The sequence below is a fragment of the Heterocephalus glaber genome, unplaced genomic scaffold (genome assembly GCF_053883595.1).
Source record: "Heterocephalus glaber isolate CG9 unplaced genomic scaffold, H.glaber_assembly_v1.0 deba00001745, whole genome shotgun sequence".
Taxonomy (NCBI): Eukaryota; Metazoa; Chordata; class Mammalia; order Rodentia; family Bathyergidae; genus Heterocephalus; species Heterocephalus glaber.
Genome location: NW_028258451.1, coordinates 285,954 through 299,080, shown reverse-complemented (window position 1 = coordinate 299,080; position 13,127 = coordinate 285,954). Strand labels below are relative to the sequence as shown.

Sequence of the window (13,127 nt, the reverse complement as noted above, 5' to 3'; positions counted from 1 at the left end):
GGGAGCCAGGGCTACTCTATCATTGGATGCTTTAATAACCCTTATCTAGAGTGAGGAAAATAAGACTCCGGCTGTTTTAGTCTGTGCTATATCTTAGGCCGTTTTTGTTGCTAGTAACGTAATGCCATACACTAAGTTACGAAGAGCAGAGGTGTCTGTTGGCTTATGGCTTCGGTCTGGGGCAGAGTAACGAGGTGGCCCTGGGCATCACATCAGGACAGACAGGGACACCCCAGAGACCCATCCTACCTGGCTGTCCTAGCAGACCCACTCTTCAGATAACCTAGTCACTTATTCATCCGTTAACCACATGAGTGGTTTTAATATTTTCACGAGGGTAGAGGCCTAATCACCTCCTAAATGTCCCATTGGCCCACCTGTGTGAGTGTGTGTGAATGTGTGTGTTACTGGGGAAGCATCCAGGCCTTCCCGCTGAGCGACATTCCCAGTCCCATTTCTATTTTTATGTTTTGAGACAGGGTCTGGCTAAGTTGCCAAATTGCCCTGCCTCAGCCTCCCGGAGTACTGGGCTTGCAGGCCTGCGTCACCATGCCTTGCTTGGCTCCTCAACTTAGCCTCTCATAAGGGGAACTACACTTCAGCACGAGCCTCAGAGGGGATAAAGCAAACCACGCCATGCTGCTGTCACGAAGGCCATAGCCTGGATTTCTTAAACGACAAACACGTGACTCTCAGCATTTTGGATGCTGGAAGTCAGAGACCAGGGTCTCAGTGCAGTCAGGACCTTCACGAGGCCCCTCCTGGCTGCAGACAGCTGCCTTCTGCTGCACCCCGCTCACCCCACAGCTCGGCAGAATCTGAGCGCACTCAGCGGAGAAGGCGGGAGTGAGGCTTACCTGGAAGGACTGCCGTGGCCACCGCTGTCCTCTGGGTCCTGTGCCACCAAAGTGGGAGGGACGCCTGGCCTGAGAAGCATCTAGAAAGTGAGAGTGGCAGGAGGTGGTCTGCTCACAATAGAGGGAGGTGGAACGTTCTGAGGAGGCCAGAGAAGCCACAGACATCTCAGACGCACGTGGGGAGGGAAAGGGGATCTTGCTTTATAAGATTCGGAAAGGCGCGTGTGAGGCGGCGGCTTCGGAGTGAAATGCAGCCGGAAGGGGCCTCCGGGAGCAGAGCCTCCCTGGAAGAGCACGGGGGGTCACGTTCCTGAAGAGGGGCAGAGGCGGCCTGCGCGCGGGGACACGGGCGAGTTAGCAGAGGCCAACGGGGCGCGTCCGTTAGAGCCTTGCAGGTGCAGCGAGCAGCTCGACTGTTCTTCTAAATAAAATGAGAGGTCATGGAAATGCTTGAGTGAAAAAGCGCCTTGGGCTGATGCACATTGCAAAAGTGACTCTAGCTGCTGTGTTGAAAAGCCAAAGGGGGCCAGCAGGGGGCATCATCACTCACTCATTCAGCTGCGTGAGGGTGGTGGCCTGGAGACAACAGGCAACAGAAATACCTACAGGCATTGTTAATTGTCACCATCGGGACGGGAGGGGATGCTACTGCATCTAGTGACCCCAGGTTGGGGTGCTGCTCAGCATCAAGGGTGCACCGGGAGCCCCCACTCTAGAAGTGCCTGAGTCAGATGTCACGAGTGTGAAGCTCAGCAACCCCGCTCAAAGGCCATGGCAGCAGATGTGGGGACTCATGGGTGAATATTTTTTTAGTGTCACATGATAAGTGCATAGACTCCTGCGATGGAGTGGGATCGTTCAGTGCACATATACAATGTGGAATGATCAAAACAGGATAATGAGTGTCTCCAGATCCTTATCATTTCTTCTTTTCTGGAGCTTTTGAGCTTCTCTTCTACTTTGTCATAAAATATACAACAGCTTGTTGTTGTAGAACACTAGAACTTACTTCTGTTTAATATGTGTTGGTATCCAGTATCCCAACCCTCTGTCCCCTCTCCTGCCTACCCTTCCTACTCTCTCAGAATCACTCCTCTACTCTTTTGTACATGATCAACATTTTTTACCTTCCACACATAAGTGAGAACATGCAGTATTTTTCTTTTTCTGGTTCATTTCACTAAACATCATGTCCTCTAGTTCCATTCATTTTGGCACAAGTTACAGGATTTCAATTTTTTGTGGCTGAACAGAATCCCACTGCATACATACACCGCATTTCCGTTATCCATTCATCCATTTACAAGCATCCAGTTTAATTCAATATCTTGGCTACTGTGAATAGTACTGTGGAAACACGGGAGTGTAAGACGCTGATTCCATCATGTACTTTGGATATACACCCAGAAGAGGGTGACTGACTCACACGGCAGGTTTTTATTTAGTGGCGAGGCGAGGAGACTTCTATACTGTTTGTCGTAATGTCTGCTCCATCAAATTTGAACACTTTGTAAGTTGAACTGATAGAAATGTAGATGTGTTGTAGATGGAAATGAGCCAAAAGGAGACATCAGAAGATGCACAAATTATGCAGATGTGGACACGTCACAGTACTGATGTTCAGAAGTCTGAAAAGGAGTTTGCCATGGTAACTATCGAGTGATACATGAGATACTCATTCTCTACCTCCCTGAGTAGGTGTCAAATGAGCAGCGAACAGTCAGGGTTGAAAAGAAATTTTATGAGCCAACAGCATGCTTCTTTGTCGTTGTGTGTTTTGTGATGATGTATTTTGCTTTGTTTTTAATTTTCTTTTTGAATGCCACAGGAAATTGGGAAGAAACATAGAGAGAGGTCCCATGGGCCCTACCCCCAGCGTTCCTAAATGTTAGCATCTGACATGGGCCTAACACAGCACGGAAATCAAAGCATCAACATCAATGGCTCATGTTTTCAAGCCACAGATGAAACAGGATGTGTAGGGAGAGGATCCTGATGCATTCCAAAATTTAGAAGTCAGGGACTGAGGAGGAACTATTAAAGGAGTTGAGACAGTGTCTAGGAGGCAGGCAGGAAGCCATGGACATGAGGCCTCCTCTACGCCCTATGCAGAAGGGCTCCTGCAGGTGCCTCCACATATAGCACACGGGGGCGGTGCCCCAGCCCAGTGCAGGGTGGCAGCTCCAGGTGTCCTGATAGCCAAACTGCAAAGCTCTTCATGAAGGAATGAGGGACTGAGCATGCCCAGTGCTCCTGAGAGGGAGACACCCTAGGGAAATGAGAATGGAAATTGTCTATGGGTTTCAGCAATTTGGAGGTTTGGGGAATCTTGGTGGAACCATTTGAGTGACTTGGTAGGAAAGGGAAGCAAAATTGGGCAGGGATGGAGAGTGATTACAGAAAGACACGTCCCTGGAGAAATCTACCTGGGAAGAGAACTCGGCTCCTTGCAGAGTAAAGGGGAGGAGCTGGGGGTCTCAGAACCAACTCTAGACACTCTGGCCAACTGCCTTCAGGCTGGCCCACAGCAGGGTGGCTGAAGGGTCCTCATGCACTCTCTTTCCACCCCTTCCTCGAAAGCTGGCCTGCTCTGGTTCAGCTGAGGACACGAGACCCACACTGTCCTCACTGGGTCCTAGAGTCGGCACCCTCCCCACCCCAGCACTGTGGAGGAGAAAGTTGTCAGTATCAGAAGAGAGTCTCTTGTGTCACTCTATCAAAAATACAGAAACAAATGAACCTGGAACGCAACAAAGGAGAGAGAGTCATGTAAGGCTGACAACAAGGACTTCACACAGACTGCCAGAACCACAGCTTTCCACAAAGGTTTACCACAACCTTACACAAAAACCTCTTCAGCCAGACGTCTGCCCAGCAACTGTGGACTTTACCTTGGGCTGGCACCACCTGGGGCACTAGTCCTCACAGCCAAGAATTATGGTTCCAAACACCGCGTGGATCCCTCCTTGCTTTGTTTTCAAACTGTCTCTTCCTTGACCTCCTTCAATGCACAGAGTAAGTGCTGCACGCACCTGCCTGGCCCCGCAACGCTCCTCCCACACAAACTTAAGCTTCGGAGGTGCTCGGTGTGTAATTTAGGCTGAAAGGAATCCAATCTGAGGTTCAAAGCAGGATCTCCCCAGTGAGAGGCCACACTCAGGTGGGGTCAGCGTCTAGAGGCCAGGGAGGTGAGGGCTGGCATCTTCCACCCCAAGGTGGCAGAGTCCACTCTCCTCCTCTGAGTCACGGGCTGCAGGACACGGCCTGCACGAGGACAGGCACGGCCGATGCCCTGGTTCCTGCCTAACTGATCCCATGGGGTGCGAGGGTGCTCACAGCACAGGAGGGGTGAAACTAGAACTCAGGGGGCTTAGAATGCACTCATTCAGGGTGAGCTCCCCCCAGACCCAGGCACCCTCCCCCTCTGTCACTTCTGCTTGTGAGAGGATCTTCTGCTGGAGGCTCTGCGTAGTGGAGGGTGATGTCCCTCAACAGAAAGCCTCCTGATCCTCCCCAGAGACCATCCAGCTTGGCGCAAAGGGACATGGGACCCAAGCAAAGGGGTCAGGGGTTGCTATTGGCTGAATTTGACACCCAAACTCACATGTAGAGGTCTTACTCCCAGCAACTCAGACTGTGACTCTTCAGAGAGGGAGATGGGGCCATTCACAAGGTGGTTTATTTCAAATGAGATCATTTGTCTGGGGTCCTCAGACAAAGTGTTTAAGTCACAGATGCACAGGCAGGAAAGACCATGTGAAGACAGGGGGAAGGTCAACCCCCTCTCAGGTGCAGGTGCAGGCTGGGCAGAGAGGCCTCAGGAGAATCCATCCCTGCCCACACCTTGGTCTTGGACTTCCGGCTTCCTGAACTGTGAGGAATTGAACTTCCGTCATTTCAGCCACTCTGTCCGTCTGTGGTAGTCATCCTCAGCATCCCCGGGACAGTGGTTCCTGTGAAGGCCCAAGTCCCTTACACTGTACAGGATGATGGCACTTCTGTACAACCTGCACACTTCTGCCCACATACCTTCAGTTAGCCCTAGGTGACGTATAATGCCCAGAACAATGTAAGTGCTGTGGGAATAGCTATTGTTCTTTAGGGAATAAAGACAGGCACAAAAAATATGTGCATGCGCAGGATAGATGATTTTTCTTAGTGCTTTTAATCCATGGTTAGTGGAATCCACAGACAAGGAATGCACATATTCTGATGGTTGACTGTTCTCTATATCATCAGCTTGGGCAGATGGATCCAGTGGAGTTAAGAACAGAATCAAGGGGCAGCAAGGACAGCTAAGGGTCGCTTCCTGCCAGTGACCTGTCCTGACTTCCTTCCACTAGAAGGGAATGACCACTCCATCCCTGGGTCCCCCATGAATGTCAGCCCCATCATCTGGGGCTATGAGCATCTCAGTGCTTTTCTGTTCCTAAGAAGTTTCGTTTACCAAAGCAGGTGCTCTTGAGAGCAGACACCAGTGCCCGGTTCATGGGTGTGTGGAGGCTGAGTGGCTGAACACTGGGTCTCTATCTGACCCAGGATCTTCTCAGAAAAGGTCAGGTGTGGGGCCCACACTGCGGGGAGTCTGTTCCTCCTGCTTACATGGCCTGCTGCTGCCCTTTCCACTGCCAGCTGTGGGCTCCAGTATTCAAATCACAGCAGATGTCACCAGTGAGATGCCAACTGTAAGACGGAAGAGGGGGTGGGCGGAGCTTCTAGGGGAGCGAAGGCCACTGCCTCACCACAGAGGTAAAGGGTGGGATGGAGACCATGCTAGGTTGCCGGGCTTAGAATAATTCCTAAAAGAAAAAAAAGCAAGACATCTACTTAAACTTGACTTTCTAATGAAACAGAAAATATTAACATAAGTAGGTGCCACGGAATACTTCACATATCCTTATACCAAGACAAAAAGCAGATTCATTTTTTAAATCTGAAATCCAGCTTCACCAGGCCTCCACCTTCTCCTCCGACAGGACCAGCCCCTCTCCTCCCTCCTCCACCGCCATGCCCAGCCCCTCCAGGACCCCTGGAAGTACTCGCTGTGGACTTTCACTTCTCCTTCCCCAGTGACCCAGGGCCCAGAGGGACAATCCAAGCTGCCTTCCCTGCCACAGCCAGGCCCCGAGGGACAGACTCAGGGTGAGCTGTGGGAAAGATCAGCTCTGCATGCTCACAGGCCCTGCAGCCCAGCCGGACACAAGATGGAGAGGACAGGTGTGCAAGGTGGGTGGGGGCTGCAGAGAAGGGGATCGCAAGTCCTCCATCTGGGGAGCTCCCTTCAGCTGCTCATTTCATGCCTGAGTCCCCAGGGCCCAGCTTCCGGCTCAGCTTCCCCTTCTGTTTGGCTACAATCAGCTACAGCACAAGTGCAGAACGAGCTCATCTGGGGCAGGTCCAGGTGATGCCTAGGACCATGCTGCTCCTGCTGTCCCTGCTGCTGGGCGGTGAGTGGACCTCGGGCCTCGGGGCCCCGGTGGGGCTGGGTGGGGCCGTAGGCTGAGCCTCTGTCTCCCTCAGGGTCCTGGGCTCAGCAGCCAGAATACCGGCTGGAAGTGGAGAAGTGGGTGTCAGTGCAGGAGGGCCTGTGCATCCTCGTGCCCTGCTCCTTCTCCTACCCCGGGGACACCTGGAACTCTGACCAAGTTTACGGCTACTGGTTCAAAGAAGGGACTGAAGTGGACAAGGGAAATCCAGTGGCCACGAACAACCCAAACAGAAACGTGCAATGGCGCACCCAGGGCCGATTCGAGCTCGTGGGAAATCCCCTGGAGAAGAGCTGTACCCTTCTGATCAGAGACGCGTGGTGGGACGACCAGGGGAAGTACTTCTTCCGAGTGGAGAAAGGAAGAAAGGTGAAATACAGCTTCAAGGACAAGATGTTCTGGCTAGAAGTGACAGGTATTCAGTGTGGTGGGGCACCCTGCCTCTCACACTGGGGAGGGACCATGGAGACAAGCCAGGGCTGAGCAGGGCTGCTCACAGGCATCCACCCGGGTGGCCCCATTTCTCCCAGACCTGACTCAGAAGCCGGATATCTTCATTCCTGAGACCCTGGAGCCCGGGCAGCCCGTGACTGCACTCTGCGTGTTTAACTGGAACTCCGAGCAATGCCCAGCTCCGGCCATCTCCTGGGCAGGACCCGCCCTGGCCTCAGGAGGCACCAGACCACCAGGCGCCCCCTACTTCATGCTCAGCCTCACCCCAAGACTGCAGGACCAGGATGCCGAGCTCACCTGTCGAGTGGACTTCTCCAGGGGCGGCCGGAGCACTCAGAGGACGGTCAGACTGAGCATAGCCTGTGAGTGTGCTGTGGGCTCCGGGTGTGTACGCAGCCCCGGCACACAGAGGGCTCTGTGTTGGAGAGGTCCGTGGAGGGGAGGGTGCAGAGTCTGAGCCCTGCGAGGGGTGGTGTTGGGAGGAGTTCTTCCTGTGGACAGCAAAGCAACCTCCCCTGAAACTGGCCCTCAATCTTGTTGCAGATGCCCCCGAACACCCTGTGATCAGCATTTCCCATGACAACGGGTCAGGTACTGAGGGCCTGCAGGGTGGGGCAGGGCCAAGGCTTGGGGAAGGCATGGAGGGGGTGGGGAGATCACTTCCTGCAGCCCTTCTCCTCTGCCTCTCTCTCCCTGTGTCTTTCTGTCTCTCCAGCCCCGGACACCCAGGGAAATGGCTCCTACCTGGAAGCCCAGAAAGGCCAGTTCCTGAGGCTCCTCTGTGCTGCTGACAGCCGGCCCCCCGCCACGCTGACCTGGGACCTGGAGGGCAGAGTCCTTGCTCAGTCCCCTCCCTCAGGACCCAGACCCCTAGGGCTAGAGCTGCCCGGGGTGAAGCCTGGGGACGCGGGGCGCTACACCTGCTGGGCAGAGAATAGGCTGGGCTCCCAGCACAGCACCCTGGAGCTCTCAGTGCAGTGTGAGTGACCAGGGCTCTGTTCTGGGAGGCCAGGGTGGGGACAGGGGCCGGGCAGGTCCCAGAGCTGGGAGGGGGCTGGAGCCCCAGGCCTGCAGGGCCAGGCTTCTCATCTGCCTGCATGAGTGGGCAGTGTGTGGGGCCCCAGCGGGTGCCTGTCCCCTCCCACCACCTCCCTCTCTGGGATGGATCCTCTGCCCAGAGGGAAGCCCAGCCCTCCAGAGCCTCTCCCCTGTCTCCACTGCAGATCCTCCAGAGGACCTGAGAGTGACGGTTTCCCAAGCAAACAGGACAGGTAGGAGGGGGACAGAGGGACCAGGGCCTCCCGCTGCTCACTTGGGGGCCCAGGTGGTGGAGCCACACACGGATTCTGCCTCTGCCCTCCCCAGTCCTGGAAATCCTCGGGAACGGCTCATCCCTGCCCGTCCTGGAGGGCCAGAGCCTGCGCCTGGTGTGTGTCACCCACAGCAGCCCCCCAGCCAGGCTGAGCTGGGCCCGGGGAACACAGCCCCTGAGCCCCTCCTGGCCCTCAGCCCCTGGGGTCCTGGAGCTGCCCCGGGTGCAGATGGAGCATGAAGGGGAAGTCAGCTGTCACGCGGAGAACCCGCTGGGCACCCGGAGTGTCTCTCTCAGCCTCTCTGTGCACTGTGAGTGGGGAGGGGACCCCGGGGACCTGGCAAAGGGGCACCTGTGACCCTCCTCTCCCTCCCACAGATGCCCCCCAGCTGCTGGGCCCCTGGTGCTCCTGGGAGGCCAAGGGTCTGGGGTGCAGCTGCTCCTACCATGCCCGGCCTGTCCCGTCCCTGCGCTGGCGGCTCGGGGAGGCGCTGCTGGAGGGGAACAGCAGCAATGCCTCCCTCATGGTCACCTCCAGCTGGGCCGGGCCCTGGGCCAACAGCTCCCTGAGCTTCCCCGGGGGACTGAGCTCTGGGGATAGGCTCAGCTGCGAGGCAGGGAATGTGCACGGAGTCCAGAGGGCCACTGTCCTGCTGCTACTGGGTGAGGGGCCAAGGGGTTTCAGGTTCTGCTGTGGAGGAGGGCCTGAGTGGGCAGGTGACCTGCCCTGTGGTTGGAGCAGGAGCTGGGGGCATACAGGGCCTGTGCCTGGGATTTGGGGTGCAGAAAAGAAAGTCTGGCACCCACCCAGGCTGCAGTCGTGGTTCCTAGAGTGAGGAGGAAGTGGCTGCAGACAGCGAGGGGGGTGGCACCAGACACTTGAGGGAAATGGTCACCGCTGCCATCCTGTGCAGACAGGGCGCCCGTCTCCACCGCGTTATCCAAGGGAGTGCTCCTGGGAATCGGCGGCACAGTGCTCCTTTCCCTCTGTCTCCTTCTCATCCTGTGAGTTGGGAGAAGAGCAGGGCCTGGGGGCTCGGTCGGGGGCTGGGTCGGGGCTGGGAAGGGCAGGTGCAGCACAGGCCAAGGCGCGGCTCCCTCCCCAGTGTGAAGGCGCTGAGGACCAGGTGGGCCCAGACCGAGACCCCGAAACCCAAGTTCTCCCGCAGCAGCACCATCCTGGAGTACATCAACGTGATCCCTAACGCCAGGCCCCTGGTGCGTGCACCCCCACTGCCTGTTCTGTCCCCCGACTTGAGCACCCGCTGCCCTTTCTGCACACAAACCACTTCCCTGCCTTCTTTATCTTTGCCTTGGAGACATTGAGGTGGCAAAAGCATCGAGTACTGGGTTCAAATTCTTGCTCCCTCCAAGTCATCTCTTCCTCTATTCCCATCGAGGACTGGTTTGAGGATTAGAATCAGGCACTATCTCAATACATAGTGGTTACATTGTTACCATCACCAAGGACACTACTGCTTGTAACTATTTCATAATCCAGGTTTTGCTGAGGCACAGTATTAAGTACCCTAGTAATTAGTATGAAGCCACCTCTGAAATTAGCCTGCCCAGCTCAAATGTTTCTTTTGCTATGCATTTTTGAACAAGTTACTTACTTAACTTCCTGCCTCAACTTGAACTGTAACCTGGAGGTAGCAGAATTGTCTTTCTCCTAGAATTAAATATATTGCACCTGTAAAATATTCAAAAGAAGCCAGGCATGGTGGCATGTGCCTGTAATCCCAGCACTCTGGGAGGCTGAGGTAGGAAGATCTCAAGTTCAAGCCTAGTCTGGGCAATTTAGAAATTTAGCAAGATCCTGTCTCAAAGTAAAAAAGTTAAAAAGAGATGTAGTTTAGTATAAAGACCCAGGTTTGAATCCCCAGTACCAAAAACAAAAATAAAAATAAAAAATCAGGAGAGCACCTGGCCCCTACTGCAGCAGGAAACTGCGTGAGATTCCCAGACAGATCACTCTGACACATGAAGAAGGAGCATATCGGCTTTTAATAATGCCGATGGCTCAGCGAGTGACTCCTGTCAGTTTGTGCCTCTTTTATCTACCTCTTTTTACATTTATGAGGCTTAATTCCATTGGAGTTTCCCCGGGAATATAGCAAGCAGGATTTACACACACAAAGCAGAGCGGGGGGGGGGGGGGGGGTCCTGGCAGGACTTTCTGAGTCCATTACGCTCCTTTAGTGACAGATTACAGAAGTTGTCATGGCTACTCAGGTGCATTCTACAAAGAGCATAGTTACCTAGTTAACCCATAGTTGCCTAATAACACAGTTAACAATTGCCCAATTCCATATGGTTTCCAATTCCATATGGGTGGTTTCCTCTCTCACTACTAAGTGTTCAGTAAATGTTGGGTATAGTTAGGTCACATCTGTCCTACCAATGACTCCCAAATTTATGTCCCCTGGCTTCTCCCCTGCACTCCAGCCTCACAAGCAACTGCCCATGTGGCATTTCACACTTAGCTGCTAAAAACCCAACTTCCAATGGACTCTACCATGGATATTTCCCCTCCACCCACCCTGTCTTACCACACACACACATCTGCACAGCACACTGAGAGCGCCCCCCTGGACAGCCTGTTTGTTTATTATTATTGTTGCATCATAATTGTGCCTATCTATGGGTGCAGTGTGCTACACTGATGCAAGTACACAGAGTGCAATGACCCAGTGAAGGTCATTCACATATCTGTCACCTTGAACACTCATCATTTCTTTGTGGGGAGACCATTTGAAATCCCCTCATCTAGCTATTTTGAAATGTATGTTACGTGATTATGAACTGTGGTCGCCCTGCTGTGTAATCAAACATCAGAATTTTTCCTCCTGTCCCTTGGAATCCATAGACTAATGTCTCCCTATCTCCTCCTCCTCCCCTCCCTAGACTCTCAGAACCACCACTGCATTCTCTACTTCAATGAAAATAGCATTTTTAGATTCCTCCTGTGAGTGAGATCATGTGCTGCTCTCTTTCTGTGCCTGGTCCATTTCGCATAATACGTCCTCCAGTCCCATCCATATTGTCACAAACGACAGAATTCCCTCCTTTTCGTGCCTGAATAATATTCCACTGTGTATACAACAAATTTTCTTTATCCATTCATCTGTCAAGGGACACTTGGGTGGACTCCATGTTGTGGTTATTGTGAAGTGTCACAATGAACATGGGAGGTCAGATGTCTCTTAGGGACAGTGATTGTGTCTCCTGAATGCCTTATATAAATACTCATCTCACCTCCCTTTCCACTGTCTTTTTTATTTTTGTCATGGCATTTATTGCTCACTTTTTATTGTTTTATTACTTGTTCCTGCCCCCAAGATGGAAAGAAAGCAGGCTCAGCACGGGCAGGGACTATGTCCTCCTCTCAGCTGGGACCCCACTTGCTAAGGCATGTGAGTGGCAGGAGCTCAAATATTTGTTGAGTGAATGCTTGTTATCCTCTCAGGGTCGGAGTCGGAAGGCCAAGCCAAGCAGCACTTCCCAGATCCCGTCTCCAGAAACCCACTCCCCAGCACGGAAGAAGAACCAAAAGGACCAGCGCTTGGCTTCCCTTGGCTGTCCAGAGCCCAAGACATCCACCAGCACCGAAGACTCTGAGATCAGCCCCGGGGGGCTCCACTATGCTACTATCACCTTCCCAGGCCTCCGGCCACGGGAGAACCAGCAGCCCACGGTCACCCATGAAGACTACACGGAAATCAAGTTCTACCGAGGGTCTCCTGGGCTTTAGGGCGGGCAGCAAGGTGGGGTAATAAAGGGGTTCTGAGAAAAGAGTACAAAGTTTCTCTTCTTAAAAAAAGATCTTCCAGGGCCGGGAATTTAGCTCAGTGGTTCCACCGACTGCCTGGCAAGCGCAAGGTCCAGAGTTCGATCCCCAGTATCGCAAAGAAGATCTTCCAAGGCTGGGTCAGCCCAGCCCAGCGCAGGTGTGTGGAACAGCATAGCAGATCAGTCTATCCGAGTGGGCATCGCTGACTGAGTCCTGGGAGCCCAGGCATCACCAGCAAGATGCCCACAACCTCCCAGATTCTCCAGGGGGCAAGGCCTTAGAGGTGACTGCTGTGGCTTGGATGTAGTTTAAATGTGCTCCTCAAAGGTTCGTGCCCTGAAACCTCTGTCCCCAGCGCTAAGGTGGTAAAACTTTGAGGAGGTGAGGCCTACAGACAGGTGGGTAGGGCCGGGGGACTTCACCCCGGAAGAGGCCATGCTGATCCCACAGACTGGGTCAGTCCTAGAGAAGGGGGTGCTAGTCGGGCTGCTCAGCTCCCTTGCTTTCTGTCTCCTGTGTAATCTCTCCCTCTCACGTATGTATACTTACCTCCTTGCATAACAACTGCTTGAAACAGAGTATTCATTGCGAAGATGTCCCAAGCTCAGGCCGGGGAATAAACCCGTCCAAAGCCGCCCGAGCCTTCAACAGTTTCCCCCCGCTGTTTCACAATCTCTCCTGCAGTGGGCGCTGCTGAATGAAAAGCGGCCCAGGCAACCCCGGGTTAGAAGGCAAGTTTACTCTTTTATAGCCCATAGGAAACAAGATGCTAAAGAATAGGGAAAGGATTTAGAGAGGACGGCATCTAGTTGCAAAAAAGTGATGTAAAATGCAAAGAAAAGTCAGAAGTGGACTGAACGTTTTCCAAGCAAGGGCAGATGGTCAGTGTCAATTAACCCTTTGTTTTATGTCCTGAACAAGAAATTAGCAAAGACTATTCCCAGATAATCTCCTCTTCAGCCAGACCCTCTCCTCCAGTCCTATTTCTTTGTGGAAGTGTCTATAATAGTGGCTGACACGTGTTGAGCACTTAGTGGGTCCTAGGCTGTTTGGTGCTTACGTTGCCCTGTCTATACTCACACATAGTTGTAAGGAGGTCTTTATCCAAAGACAAAATGACCTCTCCCTTCACTTACCAGGCCTCAAGCAACTGGTTCATTTAACCCAAAAAGTGCAGGAAGAAAAGTGTCAGAACATTAAGAAATAGAAGTTTGCCCAGAAGAGTT

The 13,127-nt window shown here is 53.3% G+C and overlaps 1 protein-coding gene and 1 long non-coding RNA gene across 5 annotated transcripts; one reads left to right on the top strand and one right to left on the bottom strand.

Annotated features, from left to right (window-relative positions):
- Window positions 1–4,520: 4,520 nt before the first annotated feature.
- LOC110346087 (uncharacterized) lies at window positions 4,521–10,259 on the bottom strand. 2 transcript variants are annotated; one of them, XR_002389886.2, is made up of 6 exons: window positions 9,725–10,259; window positions 8,916–9,111; window positions 7,541–7,618; window positions 7,094–7,287; window positions 5,460–5,656; window positions 4,521–4,810 (listed from the first exon to the last, which is right to left on the bottom strand). It is a non-coding gene; the product is annotated as an uncharacterized LOC110346087 (long non-coding RNA). The 2 variants fall into 2 exon arrangements; XR_002389885.2 differs by lacking the exon at window positions 4,521–4,810 and having other exon boundaries at window positions 5,078–5,656.
- Window positions 5,814–11,900, top strand: Siglec10 (sialic acid binding Ig like lectin 10). Of its 3 annotated transcripts, XM_004867190.4 has the most exons (11): window positions 5,815–6,304; window positions 6,378–6,758; window positions 6,874–7,158; window positions 7,340–7,387; window positions 7,512–7,775; window positions 8,020–8,067; window positions 8,162–8,419; window positions 8,487–8,771; window positions 9,023–9,113; window positions 9,215–9,326; window positions 11,578–11,900. In XM_004867190.4, the coding sequence occupies exons 1-11, from the start codon at window positions 6,154–6,156 to the stop codon at window positions 11,860–11,862; spliced, it is 2,208 nt and encodes a 735-aa protein (XP_004867247.2). In that variant the 5' UTR covers window positions 5,815–6,153; the 3' UTR covers window positions 11,863–11,900. The 3 variants fall into 3 exon arrangements, with proteins under 3 accessions (XP_087057019.1, XP_004867247.2, XP_021101698.2); XM_021246039.2 differs by lacking the exon at window positions 8,487–8,771 and having other exon boundaries at window positions 5,817–6,304; XM_087200893.1 differs by lacking the exons at window positions 8,487–8,771; window positions 9,215–9,326 and having other exon boundaries at window positions 5,814–6,304.
- The last annotated feature ends 1,227 nt before the right edge of the window (window positions 11,901–13,127 follow it).

Coding starts and splice junctions, on each gene's coding strand:
- Siglec10 (XM_004867190.4), top strand. CDS start 6,154: ATGCCTGAGTCCCCAGGGCCCAGCTTCCGGCTCAGCTTCCCCTTCTGT. Junction 6,305..6,377: donor GCTGTCCCTGCTGCTGGGCG/GTGAGTGGACCT, acceptor TGTCTCCCTCAG/GGTCCTGGGCTCAGCAGCCA. Junction 7,159..7,339: donor GGTCAGACTGAGCATAGCCT/GTGAGTGTGCTG, acceptor ATCTTGTTGCAG/ATGCCCCCGAACACCCTGTG.